Source organism: Rhinolophus sinicus, chromosome 16 (genome assembly GCF_057876585.1).
Source record: "Rhinolophus sinicus isolate RSI-liver-muscle chromosome 16, RSI-T2T, whole genome shotgun sequence".
Classification (NCBI taxonomy): Eukaryota; Metazoa; Chordata; class Mammalia; order Chiroptera; family Rhinolophidae; genus Rhinolophus; species Rhinolophus sinicus.
The window spans coordinates 126379591-126401242 of NC_142516.1; the positions used below are offsets into that span (position 1 = coordinate 126379591).

Consider the following 21652-nt stretch of genomic DNA (forward strand, 5'->3'; position numbering starts at 1 on the left):
ACTATGTAACACAAATAAGGGGTGGGACTACGTTTCATGGTAATTTAGAGTAGGAGTAAGGTTAAAAAGGTTTAAGACTTCATGGAAGAAGTAGGGCTTGAGTCTTGGCATAAGGGGCAAGAAATCAGAGTAATCTTGCGGGACAACTGGATAAGGAAATATATGAAGACAGACTGAGCACTGAACTTCTTTGATTTGAGGCAAAGTGTTTAGGCTACCAACTACTAGCAGGCAAATTCAGGCTGGACTGTAGAGGGCCAGACAAGGAATTTGAGCTTAAGTCTGCAGGCAACGTGGAATCACGGAAGAATTTGGGAGCAGGGAAGTAACAGATGAAAGTGTTAAAGAGATGTAATCTGGCAGCATAGGGAAGGTGCAAGGTAGATTTGGAGGGGTCAGATCTTGGAGGCAAAAATATTAGTTACTATGCTATTGCAATAATCAAAGTGCAAAGTGGTAAAGATATGGATTGGGTGGGGACAGTAAAAATAGAAAGATACAGGAGTAATAGTTTTCAAGGTAAAACTTTTAAAAGACTTAAAAAAATTTTTTTTGTTCTTGGCTGTTTTTTTTTTCTAATTTATTGAAAGACTTTTTTTTTTAAGCGACTTGTGAATTGCCTAAATATGAGGGATAAGCGACTACTAAGTCAAAAATGATTCCAAGACTTCAGCTATGGATTCCCCAAGAGACTGATTTACCAGAAGTAGGCAGGAGAGGTTTGATGTATTATTCTCCACTCTTTTTTAAAAGATGTAAAATCAACTATTACTTTATTGGGTTATAAACTGAATGGATCATTAAATAGAACAGATGATATGCAATACTGCTATTCTTGCCTTTTGTTGGTTCAAAGCTTGAAAAAAAAATTGAATTTCATTAATCATACCTTTAATGCCACAAGAAGAGTCACAGTCTCCACTGAATAATAACCTCTGTCTACATAGTCGCCCATGAATAGATAGTTTGTGTCTGGTGATTTTCCTCCAATTCTAAAGAGTTCCATAAGATCATGGAATTGCCCATGCACATCTCCACAGACGGTGACAGGACAACGAACCTCTTGCACATTTGATTCTTTTGTTAAAATTTCCTTAGCCTGTTAGAAAAATGAAATCAACAATTTAAAAAAGATTCTATCACAATTCTTTTTTTCTCTTGTGGGTCCTCAATAATTTGTAAGGGGTCCTGAAACCTGATTCTACCACAAATTTAACATTCCTGTGTTAAAAAGAAAATCTGGGAAACAAGACCTGAAATGTGCTTTATAAAATCATAAAACTGAAACCACAATGAAATACCACTTTACACTTACTAGGATAGCTAAATAAAAAAGACAGATAACAAGTGGTTGTGAGGACGTGGAGAAATTGGAACTCTCACACACTGTTGGTAGGAATTTTGGTGAAGTCACTGTGGAAGTGGTGCAGCCACTGTGAAAAACAGTCTGGCAGATCTTCAGTAAGTTAAAAATAGAATTACCATATAATCCAACAATTCTACTCTTAGATATATACTTAAGAGAAATGAAAATTTATGTTTACACACGTTCACAGCAGCATTATTCACAATAACCAAAAGTGGAAACCACCCAAATATCTATTAACTGATGAATAGATAAATGTAGTATATCTCTTCAGTGGAATATTATTCAACAATAAAAAGAAATGAAGTACTGATATATGCTACAAACGTTGACAACATTATACAGCAGTCCCCCTTTATCCTGAGGCGTATGTTGTAAGCCCCCCACTGGATTCCTAAAACCGCAATAGTATGGAACCCTATATACAGTTTTTTCCTATACATACATAACTATGATGAAGTTTAATTTATAAATTAGGCACGGTAACAAATTAACAACAATAATAAAATAGAATTATAACAAGATACTATAACAATAAAGCTATAATATATGAATGTGGTCACTCATTTCAGGGGATTCCCTGCTGAAGTCTTTGTCTAGTCTCAATGCTTTCTGGCACAACACTTTGCCATGAATCAGAACACACTTTCTGTTCATGTCTTTCACCCACAAATTTAATGTCTTTTCCATTTTAACTTGGCACTTACCACGCACTGTGGCCTAACTTTTGCAGTTTGAGGTACGACAACAAAACTAGCATGGCTTCCTATTTCCTTCTTCACAATTTCATGGATAGAAGATTCATTCTTACTGTAGGATTTTTGAGATCTCAACACATGCCATTTTTTCTTTCCTTATGAAGTTGAGAACTTGTACTTTTTCACTTAAAGGAAGCACTCTATGGCTTCTCTCCGGCATGTCCGAATGTCTGATTCTTGCACTTTGGGGCTCTTATGAAAATAAGGGTGACCTGCACACAAGCACTGTGATACTGCAACAGTCGATCTGGTGAGACAGGCCACTAAGTGACCAATGGGCGGGGAGGGTGTACAGCATGGAGACACTGGACAAAAGTATCAGTCACATCCCGGGACAGACACAGCAGGACGGTGAGAGATTTCATCATGCTATTCAGAATGGAGTACAATATAAAACTTATGAATTGTTTAGTTCTAGAATTTTCCATTTAATATTTTCACACCGTGGTTGATATCGGGTAGCTGACACTGGATGAAGGGAAACTACTGTATTAAGTCACAAATTGTTGCATATTGTATGACCATTTACACTAAATGTCCGTAACAGGCAAATCTACAGAGACAGAAAGTAGATTAGTGGTGCCTAGGGCTGGGGGAGGAGTGTACGGCTTCTTCTGGAGGTAGTGAAAATGCTCTAAAATTGTGACTGATCTGTATCTGTGAATGTATTAAAAACCACTGAACTGTACACTCTAAATGGGTGACTTGTATGGTAGAGGAATTATATTTCAATAGAGCTTTTTTTTTTTAAAAAAGAATAATCTTATTTACTGGTTAAAATAGGTCAATAAAGAAAAAGTCACTAATTATTTAAATTATTTTATAAAGAGACATTCTTACACCAATTCATAAGCCAACCTTCAACTGCTTTATTCCAACTACTTTACATTTAATGAGGCAAGTTAGTATACATCATTAGAAGGCCCTAAAGTTTATACATACAGTTTATATATAAACAATGGCAGAATAAATATACACACTAAATTAAAGTTCATTTTACCTCATTTATTTAGCAACTTTGACTAATAGGAAAGAGATCCCAGAATCAGAAAGAAAATAAAAAGGCCTCTATCATATTTGTAATAACACAAATATGATAAAAGTGTATGTCCCTTCCCATCAATCTACCAGAAGAGTCTATGAGACCTTATCTGGAACTCTTATTTACAAAATTCTGATAAGCTATGTATCTCATTTCCAGGTCTATGAGAGATTACTAACAGACAACCAGGAAGGACAAAAAGTTAAGAACTGGGCCTGATATAGACATACAAACTAAGAGTAGGAAACCACCCACAGTGAGGGTGACAGTAGCAAAAATGACATTGGGCAACAAGTCATTTGAAACTTAAAGTAGGATCCAGTACAGAGTTAAAACTGGTGGGAGTGGAATTTTAGGGACATTTCTCTGCCCCTCTAGGGATTTCAGAATCTAAAGAGCATTAAAAACATGGACTTTGAGTTTCTCTACACGTAATATAAGTTCCTATTTCTCTGCATCTTTGTAAACAGACTTTAATATTCTTGCCAATTAGCAGGTGTGAAATAGTATCTTTTAATTTGCACTTCTGATACTTTTTAAAAAGCAGCTTTTCATGTTTATTGGTCATTGGATTTTTCTTTTTTTTGTAAAATACCAACTCACAAAATTAGCCTAATTTTTCTATTTGGTTATTTATATTTTCCCTAGTGATTTGTACCCGCTTTTTTTAGTATTATAAATATTTACCTTTTATTGGCTTTATGCATTTTAAATATCTTCTCACAATCTGGGGCTGGTGTTCCCATTTTTGTTCATAGTATTACTAAAGTTTTCTTTGCTGTTGTTTCTAAACTTTAAGATAGCCAAATTTATCACTCTTCCCCATTTATGGTCTGTGAGACTTGGATCTTGTTTTAGAAACTGTTTCCTACATAAGAGGTCAAAAAGCACTCCTATATTTTTATCCCAGAAGTTTTTGCTTTCACATTAAACAATGCTTTAATCCAGAGCTGGAATTTTTTTTTTTTTTTAAATTGGCGATGGGGAACAGGACTTTATTGGGGAACAGTGTGTACTTCCAGGCCTTTTTTCCAAGTCAAGTTGTTGTCCTTTCAGTCTTAGTTGTGGAGGGTGCCATTCAGCTTCAAGTTGTTGTCCTTTCAGTCTTAGTTGTGGAGGGCGCAGCTCAGCTCCAGGTCCAGTTGCCGTTTCTAGTTGCAGGGGGCACAGCCCACCATCCCTTGCGGGAGTCGAACCGGCAACCTTGTGGTTGAGAGGATGCTCTCCGACCAACTGAGCCATCTGGGAACTCAGCAGCAGCTCAGCTCAAGACGCTGTGTTCAATCTTAGTTGCAGGGGGCACTGCCCACCATCCCTTGCAGGATTTGAGGAGTTGAACCAGCAACCTTGTGGTTGAGAGCCCACTGGTCCATGTGGGAATCGAACCGGCAACCTTCAGAGTTAGGAGCATGGAGCTCTAAATGCCTGAGCCACCCGGCCAGCCCCCCAGAGCTGGAATTTTTAAATATAGTATAATGTAGGGATTCACTTTATTATTCCTAATGGTTAGCCAACTGGCCCAGCATTATTATATAGTGCCATCCTTTCCTCACTTTTATAATGTTTTCTCTGCCAAGCTTTTGTCAAGACCCATGTCTGTTTTTTTATTTCCTAGAAGAGGACACAACTTGCATACCCTCTCTGATTCCCCTTAACATTCTTTTTCTGAAGGAGCCGCCTGTCTCTTGAACTGCTCTGCTGTCATCATTGATGGTCCCCTTGCCCAGCTCCTGAGCTAGTTGGAGTCTAAGCTGAAGTTGTGGACGTGCTTAGCCCTCGCTCTAACCATGCCTAGCTGCCCTCCAGTTGCAGACATGGATGAAATGCCACATGGTGGGATGTGGGATCTGGCTTCTCGAGCAGGTGCTGAAGGCTGGATAGAACAATCTGGAAATATGTGTGAGTCATCTCCCTATGGAATGAATCTCAAGTAGTGGGAAGAGGGAGAAAGGAGGGAGCAGGGAAATAAATTGCCACACTGTTCTTCCTTCCATGGACTTCTCTGAGGAATGATTTTTTCCTTGGAACTTCTCTGGATGTGGCAAAAGTCCCACCTCCCAAGGTAACGTATCCCACTGCATTGCTTCACAGCTTCTCTCACCTTATTTTTTTCCTTCACCATACATGCTTGGGCTTGTACTCCCCAAATAAAGTGTTAGCACTTTAATCTTTACCTCAACTTCTATTCTCATTGGTCTCCTACCCGTGTAAATAACAGACTGATTTAATTACTGTAAAAAAGTCACAGTAACTGAGAAGAGAGGAACCGTCCTTATTTTATTCAAAATGATTTGGCTATTTTTGGCCCTTTCATTAAGCCTGACATATAATTTTAGAATTTGTCAAGTCCTATGAAAATCTTATTTAGATTCTGACTCACATTGTGAATAACCAAGATTTTGCAGAAATAGTTAAAAAATAAGCCTCCTCCGGATGTAAAGTACAGCACAGGGAATATAGTCAATAATACTGTAATAACTATGTATAGGGCCAGGTGGGCACTACACTAATTAAGGGGATCACTTTGTACATTATATAAATGTCTAACCACTGTGTTATACACCTGAAACTAATATAAAATAATATTGAATGTCAATTGTAATTGAAAAAAAGTTAAAAGGGAGGAAGTGAAAGGCAGTAAGAGATCCAAACTTCCGGTTATTAAATAAATAAATACTGACTCCTCAACTCACATAACATTAAGAATTTAACAAGCTAATCCTACTTAAAAATTCACTAAAGGAAACATTACCAAAAACAGAGGGAAGATTATTTAATACATAGTACCTGTACAGGACAACATTTATCAGGTTCACAAACTACTCACTCTGATGTACACCATACACAGCAATCACCTGCCACCTCAAAATATTCCTGACGAGTAAGGTTCATGTATTCATGTAACAAACATTTGTCAAGTGTCTGTTGTAAGCCAGACATCAAAGATAGAAACAGGTAAACCATCTAGCCTCAACACGCTGGCTTCCATGGACTCAACCAAACAGAATAAAAACTTCTGTATACAAAAAGAGATAAAAAGAGAAGCCTGGGAAAATACAGAGGATGCCAAAAAAATGTACACACATTTTAAGAAAGGAAAACTGTATTAAAATTGTGATACTCAATATAGAACGATAACAAAAGATGAATACGTTTGACTTCTGCAATTACAAGAGGTGCTCAAAGTGGTTACTATCAGCGTCCAGACACTTCTGATTACGGCGAACTACTGCTTGAGCAGCGTTGACCAAGTGTCCACTTGTACACATTTTTTGGCACCCTGGTATTTAATGCACACAATAGAAACACTGACATCTCTCATATAAAGATATTTGTAGAATAAGACACAGTATATCTCAAAAATCAATGATTCCGTCAATCTTAATTAAGAGGTCACATTTTTGAGAAGCCCTAAAAAACCATATGTTTTCAAAAGAGTGTTTGAAAACATAAAGCTCTGAAATTAGCCATCCTTGCTTAAATTGTTAAAATGAAGAGGGCTTATAACTATTTTTATACCAATTGACTTAAAATGTATTTCAAGTTACATTTTTCTGTACTTTAATGTCAAAAAATTAATTTTTAAGTCTAGGTAAGGAGACTGTCTGTAATACTAATGGCTTTTTAATAGTTCCATGACTTATAACATTGAGACTATGAAGCTTTATTGAAAAAACTGTGTTTATTCACTTAATATACAGATGAATGTAGCAGTTCTCAAAGTGTGACCCAAAGGCATGTTCAGATTTAATAGATTTACTACTCTTATTTTGAAGAATAAACACTTCTTAAAATTTCAGTTTTAATTGCCAATACAGTAAGCATCAATAATGCAGCCCACATAAACAAAAGCTCTTTGCAGTCCTTAGGGTTTAAAAGTATAAAGGGTCATGAGACTAAAAAGCTTAAAAATCGCTACGTTAATGTATCTGCTCTGTTGACCTACATGTAACATGAAAAAAACAGAGACCATGTAAAGGGTAAGTGGGTTCACATTTCTACAAAGACATGTATCCTACTCACTTCAACTTGTTTTCAGTGACTATTAGCATCCTATTACACTAATCTGAAGTACTGATGTTAGAATAAGTAAAACAAAATCACGCTGAAAGTTTGGATACACACTGTAGGAATCATAAAAAAACTCTACCTCCAGAGTCATCTCTGCCGATTGGATGACCCAGCCCTGACTTTTAATCTGTAGTGACTCTAAGTAGTAGGGACAATGGCAAGTTCTCTTCAGGTTTCTAAAACATTTCTAGTATATGATTTTGACTGTGGCTCCCATCTTTCTTAATTTCTGCGAAATTTCCAAGCTTGGTTCTCCAGCTTTCCTTTTGATTCTAGGCTACCAAATATTCTCCCAACAAATGTCCTTTCTGCTTACGTCAGCCTGGTAGACTTCCCAAGAGTTATGAACTACCGTGTTTCCCCGAAAATAAGACCTAGCTGGACAATCAGCTGAAATGCGTCTTTTGGAACAAAAATTAACATAAAGCATGAATGTTTTCTAATGTGACTTAGCACCCAAAGTTTAATTATTTCTAAGACATGGACTGTGGTGATGGGAAGTACCACTTGGCAGAATACATCCGGGCAAATAGCTCTTACTGCTGCAAGTATTGCTGCATACCTATCGACTCAAATTTGTTTTCTTTCTCACCCATTTAAGACATATTTTTTCTTGCTGCTATAAAAAATGTCTTAGAGAACTGAGAAAATGAAGATTTGAGAATGATATTCACATATATAGTATGAACAAATTATTTTCCCCTCTATCCATGCTTATGCTTTAGGAATGCAAAATAGGTAAATATACTGAAGTCCCCCCACCTCCCAACAGGTGACATTCTATTTTTGTGCTGGTGCACATGCCAGAACCACATTAACAAAAGCTACTCTATTTGGTTTTGGCAGAGTCAATATACAAATTATTTTCTTTTCACCTCTATTTAGAACATATCTAACATTATAGGTTATCTCTTACTCTCCAGACAAATTCATCTAAAGAAAGCCATAGAACAGACTGATGTCTGAAATAGATGAGATTAAACGAAGTTAAAAATTCTATAGGGCTAGGTTAATGTAAGCAAGGTACCTGTCCTCCTTCAGTCACAAGGTTCTTCCATAAATGACAGTTGACTTTTTCTTTTTTTAATACAAGGAAATAAACCTTTCCTTTTAGTTCAACAAGAGTCAAGTGTCTGTAGGCCAAGCAATGTTAAGCTTGGAAAAGAAATCATATATTCTGTTGAAATTTAAAAAAAAAGAAATGAAGTATGTGTATGTACATAGGCCAAGATATATTGCTCAGTGAGAAAAGTTTTAGGATATTATACCTATGATCCCATTTTAACAAAAACAATATACGACAAACACCCATCCTCTCTCCAACACATGTTTTTTGCACATAGAGAACACAACCTGGAAGACTTTATAATGTTTATCTCTGAGGTAAGAGGGCAAGGGATGGGTGAGGTGGGTGCAACAGTGGAGAGTGCTTGTACTTCCCCCTGCATTTCTGAGATACTTGATTAAAAGAAAATATGTATTACCTTTTAAATCTGAAAAAATAACATTTAAACTTCAAAACAAATTCCAGATGGCAAGAACTTAATTATAAAAAACCACAGTGCTATATCCATATAACGGAATTTTATTCAGCCACAGAAAGGAATGAAGTACGGTTACATGCTAAAACATGGAAGAATCTTGAAAATGGTCTATGTGAAAGCAGCCGGACACAAAAGCCTACACATTACGTGATTCCATTTATATAAAGCATCTAGAGTAGGCAAATTGACAGAGACAGAAAGTAGTAGATTAGTGGTTACCAAGGGATGAGGGAGTGACTGCTAATGTGTATAGGGTTTCTTTTTTGGAGTGATGAAAATGTTCTGGCATTAGAGGGTGGTGATGGCTGCAAAACTTTGTGAATATACTAAAACCACTGAATTGTGTACTGTGAAAGGTGACTTTTAATGGTATGTGAATTACATCTCAATAAAAAAAAACTGTATAAGGAAAAAAAACCCTAAAACTAAATGTGAAATATTGTTGTAGCCCAATGGAGTTAGAACAAAATTATCTAGTGTATTTGAATTCTACCCAATCAGTTAATTGGCAGTTAGTATAGGCAGTTCTCACTTTGCATAGTTCCTATATGCATGAAATTCAGTTACCATGGTTTAGTTAAACATCAGGCCCTCAACAACATGGTACAAATTTTAGATAACACCATGTATTTACTGCAATTTAACATAGAGTAAAAATTTTGCTGCTACATATACAGTCACTACAGAAACAACGGGTGAAGCATTATGATCAGACGTGATCAATGACCAATCACATCACTTCTTTCGAAGTCTTTTAGTGACTGGTCACAGCACATCTGTTCACACCCAGACAGCAAAGTGTATAAATGTATTGCCTCTGTCATCTTCTAGCAATAAACTCACATTACATACATGTTACAAAAATGGACACTCAAAGATTTGGTCAACAACGATGAAATTGCAGCAAAGAAATGAAAAGTGGTAATGCTGGAGATGAAATTCAACTCAAAAGTTTATTGAAGAAATAGCTGACTGCAGGAATGCTGCCACTGCTGCCACTGGAGAGACTAGATAATGCAGGCAGGAAATAAACAGATTTCGTGACATAAACAAGTAAGTAAACACTGACATAAATGAGGAAACCGGACCTGACAAAAAGGATGAAAATATCCAAGAGGAAGTGACGCTGGCAAAAACCTCATTAAAGAACTCTCAGACACATTTCACGACACTGAAAGTACAAAGGAGAAAATGTTGGAAGCTGACCCAAACTTAGAAAATGTAAATTTATCAGGATCTTAGCGTACTCCACCAAGTAACATTTCTCAAAAACAGTCTGGAATTTCTGTATCAGAATACCTGTGATGCTCTTTAAAAAATGCAGCGCGTGGCCCTTCCCAAGACATAATCAATCATTCTCTGGGATGGAGTCAAGAAACCTGAATTTATTTGCTTGCCAAGTGATTCTTAGAAGCACAGTTTAAAGGAAAAGCTGGACAATTTCACTACAGAAAAATGCTAAAATGTCAGTAAACATTTAAAAACTGGGAAAGACAACTTCAAACATTTAAAAATGGCTAATTTTCTTCGTTTTCAAAGAGTATACAGAATCAAGAAAAGCCAAAATGGTATGCAGTTAAAATATCTTACATCCTACTCACTCTGATTCTGATAAATCTACCCATGTTTTCTTCATGTATTTGGTATTATTTTTCATTTACTTATTGTTTATTAAAGTTCTTGTCACCTACCATTTGTCATGAAGTGAAAACCTGTGAAGACTTAACCTTACCCAAAGAGAGGTCTGGCCTTTGCTCCTGGCTACTGGGACGTGATCACTACATCCGGCTTGACCACTGGACAGTCTAACAATGTGATTTACGATGGGGAATTTAGGTGATCTGGTATCAGTTTTGCCTCTGGAGGAACTGGAGATTAATGACATCAGCCCTCCCTGAACTCTGCCCTATGCATCTTTCCCCTTGGCTGATTTTAATCAATTCTCTTTCTTTGTAACAAACTGTAATAGTGAGTTGAACAGCTTTCATTGAGTTCTGTAAGTCCCTCCTGTGAATTATTGAACCTGAGAGCATTTGGAACCCAATGAGCTTGCTCCTTGGTATCAGAAGTGTGTGCAGTCTTGGAAACTGTGCCCTCTAACTCCTGCAATATGCTTTCTTTAAAAAAGATTTTTATGAAAATACAGCTAACACACAATACAAATTTCAGGTGTACACCAGTTATTCAGTATTGATGTACCTAAAGAAGTGATCACCATGTGTTTTAGGTTTCTTCAAATAAATACCAGCACCATCTGACACTGTACCACGCTGTCACAACACTATATTCCCTATGCTGTACATTACATCCCCATGACTTATTTGTTAATATTTGGAAATTTAAACCTCTTATTCCCCTTCAGCTTACCCTCCCCTTTTGAAATTTTTCAATTACAGCTGACATTCCATATTATTTTATATTAATTTCAGGTGTACAGCACAGTGGTTAGACATTTATAAAATTCATGAAGTGATCCCCCTGACTAGTCTAGTACCCACCTGACACTATACATAGTTATTACCATATTATTGACTATATTCTCTATGCTTTACTTTACATCCCCATGACGATTTTGTAACTACCAACTTGTAATTCTTAATCTGCCATCTTTTTCATCCTGCCTCCTAACCCCCATCTATCACCCCTATAAATCTAGTACCCATCTGATGCCACACATAGTTATTACCATATTATTGACTCTATTCCCTACGCTGTACCTTATATCCCCATGGCTACTGTGTAACAACCATTAGTACTTCTTAATCTTTTCACCTTTTTCACCCCCAACCCCCTCACATCTGGCAACCAACAGAACGTTCTCTGTATCTATGAGTTTGTTTCTGTTTTGTTTATTTTGTTCTTTAGATTCCATACATAAGCAAAATCACATTGCATCTGTCTTTATCTGACATACTCCACTCAGCACAATTCCCTCCAGGTCCATCCATGCTGCCGCAGATGGAAAGAACCCATTCCCTTCCATGGCTGAGCAATACCCATTGTATAGACAGAGGGTGCCAAAAAAAATGTATACACATTTTAAGAAAGGAAAAAACTGTATTAAAATTGTAATACTCAATATATACCAATAACAAAAGATGAATACAAGTCATGTGTATACATTTTTTTGGCACCCTTGTATGTACCACCTACTCTAGCCATTCATCTACTGATAGACACCCAGGCTGCCTCCCTATCTTGGCAAATGATGCTGCACTAAACATATGGATGCACACGTCCCCTAGAAGTAGCGTTTTAGGTTTCTTCATATAAATACCCAGAAGTGGGATTACTGGGTCCTTCTTTTTCTCTTATAGCCTTTTTTTAAAGTCTATATTGTCTGGTATTAAGCTACCCCAGCTTTTTTTTTTTCATTTCCATTTTTATGAAATATCTTTTCCCATCCCTATACTTTCAGATTGTGTTTTTCTATCTGAAGTGGGTCTCTTGTAGGCAGGATACGTAAGGGTCTTGTTTTCTTATCCATTTGGCCAACGTACGTCTTTTGATTGGACCATTTAATCCATTTACATTTAAAGTTATTGTTGACACATATGTAGTTATTGCCATTTTATTATTCATAGTTTTTACTCCCCGCCCCCCCACCTTATAAAAAAGTCCCTTTAACATTTCTTCTAATACAGGTTTGGTGGTGATGAACTCCTTGAGTTTTTCTTTTCCTGGTGAGCTCTTTATCTGTCCTTCAATTCTAAATGACAGCTTTGATGGGTAGAATAATTTTGGTTGTAGGTCCTTGCTTTTTATCACTTTGAATATTTCATGCCAATCCCTTCTGACCTGCAGTTTGTTTAGAAATCAGCTGACAGTCTTACGAGAACTCCGTTGTAGGTAACTGCTTTCTCTTGCTGCTTTTAAGATTCTCTTTGTCTTTAACCTTTGGAATTTTAATTATTTTGTGTCTTGGTGTGGGCCTCTTTGGATTCGTCTTGTTTGGGACTCTCTACGCTTCCCGGGCTTGTGTGTTTATTTCCTTTGCCAGGTTAGGGAAGTTTTCTGTCATTATTTCTTCAAATAGGTTTTCAATTCCTTGCTCTCTCTCTCTTCTCCTTCTGGTATCCCTGTGATGAGATGTTGGTATCCTTGATGTTGTCCCCGAGGCCCCTTAAACTATGCTCATTTTTTTTGCATTCTCTTTTCTTTTTGCTGTTATGATTGGGTGGTTTTCTGCTACCCTATCTTCCAAATTCCTAATTCAAACCTCTGCTTCATTTAATCTACAGCTGACTATCTCTAATGAATTCTTTATTTCAGCTTTTGTATTCTTCATTCTGACTGGCTCTTTATGTTTTCTATCTCCATTTTTATGTTTCCTATCTCTTGCTGAAGTTCTCCCTGAGACATTGAGCATCCTTACAACCAGTATTTTGAACTTGGCGTCTGATAGATTGTCTGTCTCCATTTTGTTTAGTTCTTTTTCTGGAGCTTGTTCTGTTCTTTTACATGTTTCTTTGTCTCCCCATTTTGGCTGCATCCCTGTGTTTGTATCTATGCATTCGGTAGGGCTGCTATGCCTCTCGGTTTTAGTAGAGTGGCCTTACGTAGCAGGTATCCTGTGGGGCCCAGTGTCACACCCTCCAGGTGTGTCCTCCTGTCGTAGTTGAGCCTTGGTTGCTGTTTACACGTCAATGGGAGGGTTGAAGCCTTGGGCTGACTGGTTGTGAAGACTGGCTGTGACTACAGCAGAGGAGCTGTGGCACAGGGGCTGAGCCTATGGAGCAGGCTTTGCTTTAGCAGGGCTCTGGTGCCTGCCCAGTTTGCCCTTTGGGTGTGTCATCCTTGAAGGTGGCCAGGTGATGCCCTGGTTCAGTATGAAGCTGGCCACCAGATATGCTAACTCCGGGGCTGACAGGGGCCCTGCTGCAGGCCAAGTTCAGCCACAGCCTGTGCCCTGCCCAGGGCCAGCTGGCATGAGCTACAAAACAATCCACAGATGGCTGCCACCCACGCTGGGCTTGGAGGTGCCTCGAGAGGCCAAGCCGCGAACCAAGGCCGGCTGCCACTGGTGCCAGGCTTACGGCTGCTCAGCCAGAGGTACAGCACACGCCAAAGCCAGCTGCTGCTTGTTTGGGTTTTGTGAACCTTTGAGAGATGTGAGGAAAGTGCACAGCATAAGCCAAGACAGACAGGCCATTTGTATGGAATGCAATATACTTTTAGATCACAAATCATATGAAGAATCTGAAAGGCTTTTTCTGACCACTCTATTATAAGAACCTCCTAAGCTCAAGCTCATCACTCTCCTCATTCTTTGCTTTTTCTTCCTAGCAAGAATCACTGCCCGACATGCTACTGAATCTGTTTATCATCTGTCCCCTCTTCTGTTTGCAGCTGAATCTCCAGCACTTTTAACAGCATCCGGCACGTAGGGGCACAACTAAAATTTGCTGACTGTATAGTGTAAATACACAGTGGCAGCACTTATTCAACCGCTCCTCTCTGCTCTTTGCTGTTTCCTGCAGAACAGGTGCCTCTTTTGCCACTAAAGCAATGGCAGGACTGCACTGCACCCGTTCTGAGTGCTCCTCATCCAGGACATTAATATCATGTGGAAATCTTGCAAAGGTAAAAGAAACTTCCTAATTACGTTCCTCTCTATGGAATGGGAAGACACAAATTAAACTATAACGTATACACTATATTTTACACATTAAAAGAACCCAATTCTATTCTAAGAAGCCAGTTCAAATAAAGTTTCAAGGAAGACTGAATAGGGAAGGATATTTAATTTCACCTGCCCATCCCATTTCAAAACAAAATGATTGTCTTTGTATAAAATCTTTAGTGCAATTTTGCACATTTTTGTTGTACTGTATCATAGTACTATTATAGTACAAGTTAGAAACATCAGGATGCATGCACCTCAAGACAGTCATTGAATTTTTTTTAATTGACGTTTATTGGGGTGACAGTGGTTAGTAAAGTTGCATAGGTTTCAGGTGTACAATTCTGTATTACATCATCTCTGTATCACATTGTGTGTTCACCACCCAGTCAGTTCTCTTTCCATCACCGTGTATTTAATGAATTCTTTTTCTCACAAAAGTATTTCAGTCAAAGGACAGCTTGCAAGGGACAATAAACTGTGCAAGACTATAAGAGACAGCTAACTACGGATAAGCTTAACCTCCCCCATTGCTTAGAAAGGAAACTGTATCTGTAGTGCACAAACCTCTTTCCCTGGGTTAATATGATTATTAAGGAAATTCAGACTTGAAAAGCAACATACAGAAAGTATTAGACAACATTTAGTCCTTAATAAAGGGGCAGTATTGAAGAAAAAAATTTCGTCATGCAATTTATTTTAATGGACCAAGATTAAGTCTACATTTCACTACATTTACAAAGAGAATTATAAGGAAATCAGTTCAAAACAATTTAAAATTTCTCTTTAATCTAAAATAGACTCAAATTTTTCATACACGTTAGATTACATCTGTGATTTTAATGCCATTCTTAGAAAAAGTTCAGAAAAACAGTTACAGTTTATATACTCTAAAATGCAGTCATTCACCAAAGGACTTCATTCACCAACTCCTTCATAGCATTTACCCTGAAGACTGTGAAGAAAAACTTTCTGCAACATGTTCAAATCAGAATAAAAGGGATATGCTGCAAATAAAACTACTCCATGTGAAAATAAAGTTTATAATGTATATGTCTTTATTTTATCTATGGATATAATTTAACACATATATGCAGTCAAGAAATGATTAATTGATTTTGTCTGCTTTCTAGTAATCAGCAGTTCATGCTAGTCTAGTTTGGTTTAGTTTCTTTATCTGTCTGCTATGAGGTTGGCTTAGAAAAGTATAAAAAAATACTTTCAGTGAGTAGATTTGGGTTTTACCTTCATATTCTGCAATAACCATATCATTTCATTCTTTGTTACAGTAAGAAAGGATCTACCGTGTTTCCCCGAAAATAAGACCTAGTTGGACAATCAGCTCTAATTCATCTTTTGGAGCAAAAATTAATTAAAGACCCCCATCTTATTTTACTATAAGATAAGACCCAGTCTTATATAAGACATAATATAATATAATATAATATAATATAATATAATATAATATAATATAATATAATATAATGTAATATAATATAATAATATAATACTGAGTCATATTAATTTTTGCTCCAAAAGATGCATTAGAGCTGATTGTCCAGCTATGTCTTATTTTCGGGGAAATACGGTACTTTCTACACCAATGCATCTTAAACTGTATCAGTGGACCACCAAAGCTGGTACCACTCCTTGTTCAAGGAAAAGTTAAAATGAGTGTACCAGTTAGACTTTTTGGCTGTTAAAATTATTTATTTATTTATTTATTTATTTATTTATTTATTTATTTATTTATTTATTTTTGAGCTAGAGTCTATCAAAGGAAAGTAATCCAAGAGATTTTTCTCAACTCATAAAAACCATTTTCATCAGGATCTAATTTTCATTAAGATGTTTTTATTTATTCAAAAATTTAAGCCTGCTATTTCACAGTATTTAAGTAAGTAATATCCTAAAGATATTTCTGCTTATTACAAAGCTGAGGCTAGGACCCAGAAATATACCCATTAGTCCAATATAAAATGCACAGATTTATACCTCTACACAAGCCTCAACATTTTTCTAAGTTGGCACCTCTATAGTCAGAATCAAGATCAGCTAACACACAAACAGGCTCAATTTCCCTCCCTGCTTAGAGTATAATCACCAAGGTTCTTCAGTGTAAAAGAAAGCTCATCACGTCAAAGAGCCCAAAAAATTTCTCTTCCTGAGACTCTACCAAGAGTTAAATATAGTTCTGGTCACAGAATGTCCTGCCCAGCCAGCACCAGACCGGCTCATACCACCTTTAAAATTACTCGGCACACTGCTGTTGCGGGAATGAATCACAGAAGTAATTTCTCTGTACAAATAAGAGGAGCCAAATTCACAATTAGCTTCAAAAATAAGACTGCTAGTTAAAGTTCATGTTAAGAGCTAGTCTTCTCAGAAGATGTGCCTTACTATTTCATGTAAACGACTTTTCTCTAGACTGAAATTCACCTTGAAGGCCATACCAAAAGCATTCATACTTATTTTTTGCAGTTATTCTCCAATTGGCAGTAGGATGGATTTTATTTTTACCACTACCTCAAAATAGGGCTTTTACCAATACCACTTTGGTCTTCATTTCAGATGACTCCTTTACTTTTAGGCAATTAGAGTTAGAATAAAAATTTGATTTTTAGGAAAAACCACCATCATAACTTTCTACATAGCACTATTTCCAATAGACTCCAAAAATCATGTTAGTAAAAAAAGAAAAAAATTAAACTAAAATCTAGTCACAAAGAATTAAACAAAAAGATGATTTAAATAATTAGGCTTAACCTGTTATTTTTCTTTTACAGTCTTTCTATAAGCCTGCCATTCTTACCCTGGAAAGGTTGAGCAAGTATTAAGTAGACCAAAGGAGGAGTAAAGTTACTTCACAAAATTGCTACTAATCCCAGTACTCTGTGCTTCAGATAACAGAGATCACAAGAAATACTGAAACTATTTTTCAGGATTCCCTCGCCACTATACAGAAAACCTCTTTTGAAGTACATTCTCCAGAGAGAGTCTTAACAACCCATCTATTTATTCTGCATCTTTTTCTAAAAGAAAATGGGGTGACAGATTTAAAGCAAGATACAAGAGCTATTTTTTTTTTTTTTTGCATTTCTTTGGTCCTTTCTTTTATACCAAATCTAATGTATAATACAGCAATGTGTACATATGCTATATAATTTCCCAGCATCTCCCACAGCACATTCAATACACTGTCACTTATGCAAGAGCCAGAATCAGACACGGATATAAGAACATAATTTGTTAAAAGCTCTTTAAGTTTTTAAGCTAATTCAGTCCTTTCTAAAATAAAGTATTTGACCCCACAGATAAGGGAACTGGATGAACCAAACAAAAACAAACAAATTTCAACAGACAACTTTAAAGCAAAGTCTGGTAAAATAGTTATTTTTAGTTTTAGTTTCTCTTCATTTAACATTCATTGAGTGCTCAAGGATTTTACACAGGTAATATCTTAATATTCACAACCAACCCAGGAAATGGGCAAGTATTATCTCTGTCTTACAGATACGGAATAAGAGGTACAAAGAGGCAGCAGCTATCAAGTTGTGGAACTCTGGCTGACTACTCGAGTAGTCAGGAAAACACTACACTTGTCAGGAAAAAGGAGGATGGGGCAGAGATATAAAATAGAACCAGAGATTAAGGTTAGCAGGTAAAATATGTATATATACCACAAAGGGATGCCACAGTTGCTAGAAGAGGGCTGAAAAACTAAGCACTGCTCAGAAGAGTAGAGAGAAAGAAATACTATTACAGGTCTCCATCCATTGGCAACTCCATCAAAGGGGTGGAGGACAACGATAAATGGGGATTTTCACTTACAAATTCGTGTTTAGTGCATAAGTACAAATATTCAAAGAAAAAAGTGGGTAAGATCTAAGCTTAAATATACCTACAAGGTCCTAGGGACTGGTAGTCCAAGTTATTTAGGAGCTAAAGTAAAAACTAATCTCTCTTGACAAATACAGAAAATTTCCTCAAGCGATTAAGACTCAAGCACGACTGAGTAGTGGTACAATGTTATTCCCTAGAAATACATCTTAAAATTATTAGTCAAACGGAAAACTAATTCAACTTCCACCTTTGTCCACAATTTCAAGACTATATATAATGTTCACAGTGAGGGTAACTGACTCAGCTAATTTCAAAACTGGATATTTCACTTGACACTAGAGAGAGAAATATTGAGAGAGAAAGATTTAAAACATAAATTTGAAGACCCATGAAATTATAGGTTATCACACAAGGAAAATGAATATCTTCTTGAAACTATAAGTAAATAGTCTGTTTCAGAAAAGAGAAAAATACCACTTGCTTGGCAGTTCTATCTACGGAAATAAATTCTGTTACCAAATTTTATATATTAAGGCCTTATACAACATTACACTTGTTAAAAACACTTCTTTCACTTAATATTAGCTATCACTCCTCCATCCTTAAGTACATTGCTTAATTTTAAGAGTCCCCTATTAACAACACTGACAAAATCTTTTGTTCTCCAGTGTATTTCTGAGGCATCCTGACTTCCAAACAAAATGATCAAGTCTAAAAACACAAACCAACCCAACAGCATTAAAGAAGAAACAATCTCCTTACTCCTTCACTGGGGAATTTTTATATAAAAATGTGTAAAAATTATTTAGTCCAACATTATTAAAGACGAATGAGAAAAGCTCTAGGTTTTAAAGTAACTAAGATGGAGAGTGCAAAATAATTCCAGCTGGTAAGGAAACAATAGATACAAAATTCAGAAAGTTGTCTAAGATCACACAATCAAGAATGACTGTAAACAGTTAACCACCTGCATATTTTATTACGCTTTGGCACAGGGAAAAAAAAGACCCTTTTATATATAACAGAAACGAAAAGGATTTTCTGAAAAGTGCTACCCTACACGAAAAACACCTACCCCATTTATCATTTCAAGAAAGCACTGTTTCCAAACTTAAGATTTGCTGTCTTTCTGAAAACCAACATTTTGCTTCCAAGAGTCTCTCTATGGGAAGACCAGTCACCATCTGTTACAACTAAAGTCAACCTCTATTTTAGAAATCACAGTCTGCCATCACACCCACCTCTCTACAAATGCTTGACACATTCCAAATTAGTGATTTTTGAAAGGCCCATTCACCTGAGAAAAAATCTCCCATTTATAACAAGTTCGTTAACATTAGCAACATCCAGGTTGGTTTTCGGTGCATTTTTTGAAAATTTTTATAAGATTTTATTGGAGCCAAACTGACAACATTGCCAAGAAGCAAGATCTCAGATGCTCCCGGTGCATTTTCTGGTAAGAGATTGTATTAGACTAACTGGCCGGCATTCGCAAAGGCCGAGATTGCTAGTCCACACGGGACATGCTGGAGTGTCAATAACTCCCCAGAAGAATGTCAGTGACCCCCAAAAACACAGAAAGTGGATTCCGGGTGCCACGTTTCTCCTGCCCGTCTACACGGACCCCTGCGGCCAGTAACGTGAGCATCCGCCGGGGAGGCAGAGGTGCCAGGAGAGGCCAGCTCAACGCCCCGGATTTTGGGCTGGCTGGGCCCCGCGGGTCACAGAGCGGACGCCCGGGGAGGAGAGGGGCCGCCGCCCGCTCCAATCAGCCCCCCGCTGCCGCATTTCTCTTTTCTCTCTCACCTTTTCGCAGAGCGTCCGCACTTGGTTCTCGTTCAGCTGTTTACACTCGTTCAGCTGCTCGACCCACTGGTCCAGCTCCTTGGTGAATGCCTTGTCGTCCATGGCTGCCGGATCCCCGGCCCCGCCGCTGCCCTCCCCCCTCCCCGCCCCACCCACGCCCGCCCCGGGCGCCGCTCCCCTCTCCCGCCGCCGCCGCCGCCAGCTCCCAGCGGGAGAAGGAGCCGGGGAGCGCGGCCGCTGGCCCCGCGCCCCGCCCAAGCCCAGCGGGCGGCTCCGGGAGCGCGGCCTCCAGGAGACCCCCGGCCGCTCTTGCCCGCCCGGCCGCGCGCCCCGGGTGTCGGTGAGAGGCGCGGGGAGGTGTGCGGGCGCGCGGCGCGGGTCTTCGGCGCAGCTCCCACCTGACGATAGCCACCCGCCGCCGCCTCTCCCCGGCAGGCCTCTCCCGGCTCTCTGGCCCTTTCTGTCCCCTCGCTCTCTCTGTCCCCTCCCTCCGGGTTTCCGTCATCGCCTGGGCATTTCCGCCGGGAAAAAGGCGAGCAGGCCAAGGACCCGAGGAAGGCTGCTGCGCCCCCGCGTGGCTCGGCGGAGAAACGGTCCGAAAGAGCCAAAGATTCCACCGCTTTCTCGCTCTTCTTTTCTTTGTTCTTCCTCACTTCGGGTGCAGACCAAGCTCGCCTGTTTTTTTCTTCACATCGTTTTCTCTGGGAACCTTGTCCCCACCTTGGTCTCTTGCAGTGCTTTTTCAGCGCTCTGCAGAGGGACTGGGGAAGCTTGTGCCTTTCCTCAACAACACTGTCTCCCCAGAGTCTAGCACTCTCCCAACAGGCATTCAATATTTATTGAGTGAATAAGTGAATGCTTTCTAGCCTTGTCTCTGCCACTAACTAGGTGTGGGGCCCTAACATCTCGAATCTCCCCTTTCAGCATCAGAAAGATGAGATGATCGTTCTGTATTATATTTATCTGTGTCCCTTTCAGCTCCAGTATTATACACTGCGTTTGCCGCAGTGTTTATGCAATGTTCTAATAATTTGTTCATTCGCCAAATATTTATCGAGTGACTGCTAACTGCCCGTTCCCTGGAAGAGCATACTTCCCCTTCTTGCCGCTGAACCCAAGAGGGAGGCAACATCCAGTATCAGAAGGCAAAGGTTTCAATCTTGGTTTTGCTAACTGTGTAGCTGTGTTCTTGGACAACCACCAAATCTCCCCAAGCCTCCAATTCCTCATCTGTTAAAACGGCTCAGTAAGGCCTACTTTTTCAGGTTGTGAAGATTAAATTTTTACAAGTGCCTATCCATTAGTACAGCTTTTGAGCAATCTAATAGTTGCTTATCCCTTCTAGGCAACAGTTAGAAAAAACTTTAGAAAGGTGGATTTGAACTGAATTTTGAAACTTCTCCCTAGGCAAAACCTTGAAGTTGCCTGGAGTAGAAGAAAGACGTTCTAAGGAATTTGTTTTGTGGCAGAGGACAAATGTGTGAAAGACCACACACGTGTGGAAAGTTATAAATATGCCTATCCACAGAAATAGGTCATAGGGTGGGAAATAAGGCTGGAAGAGCTCCTGCTCTCAAGTGCCTTGTATATGGTAGCAAA

General features: G+C 38.4%; 1 protein-coding gene across 1 annotated transcript in view; it reads right to left on the minus strand.

Annotated features, from left to right (window-relative positions):
* The window catches only part of PPP2CB (protein phosphatase 2 catalytic subunit beta), a 28095-nt gene extending 7559 nt beyond the window's left edge, over window positions 1-20536 (minus strand). Inside the window, exons 1-2 of the mRNA XM_019750507.3 lie at window positions 20054-20536; window positions 890-1099 (exon numbers count right to left, since the gene is read on the minus strand). Coding sequence (XP_019606066.1) covers window positions 890-1099; window positions 20054-20155 — 312 coding nt within the window. The 5' untranslated portion in view covers window positions 20156-20536. The remainder of the gene's footprint in view (window positions 1-889; window positions 1100-20053) is intronic.
* Between the last annotated feature and the right edge of the window lie 1116 nt (window positions 20537-21652).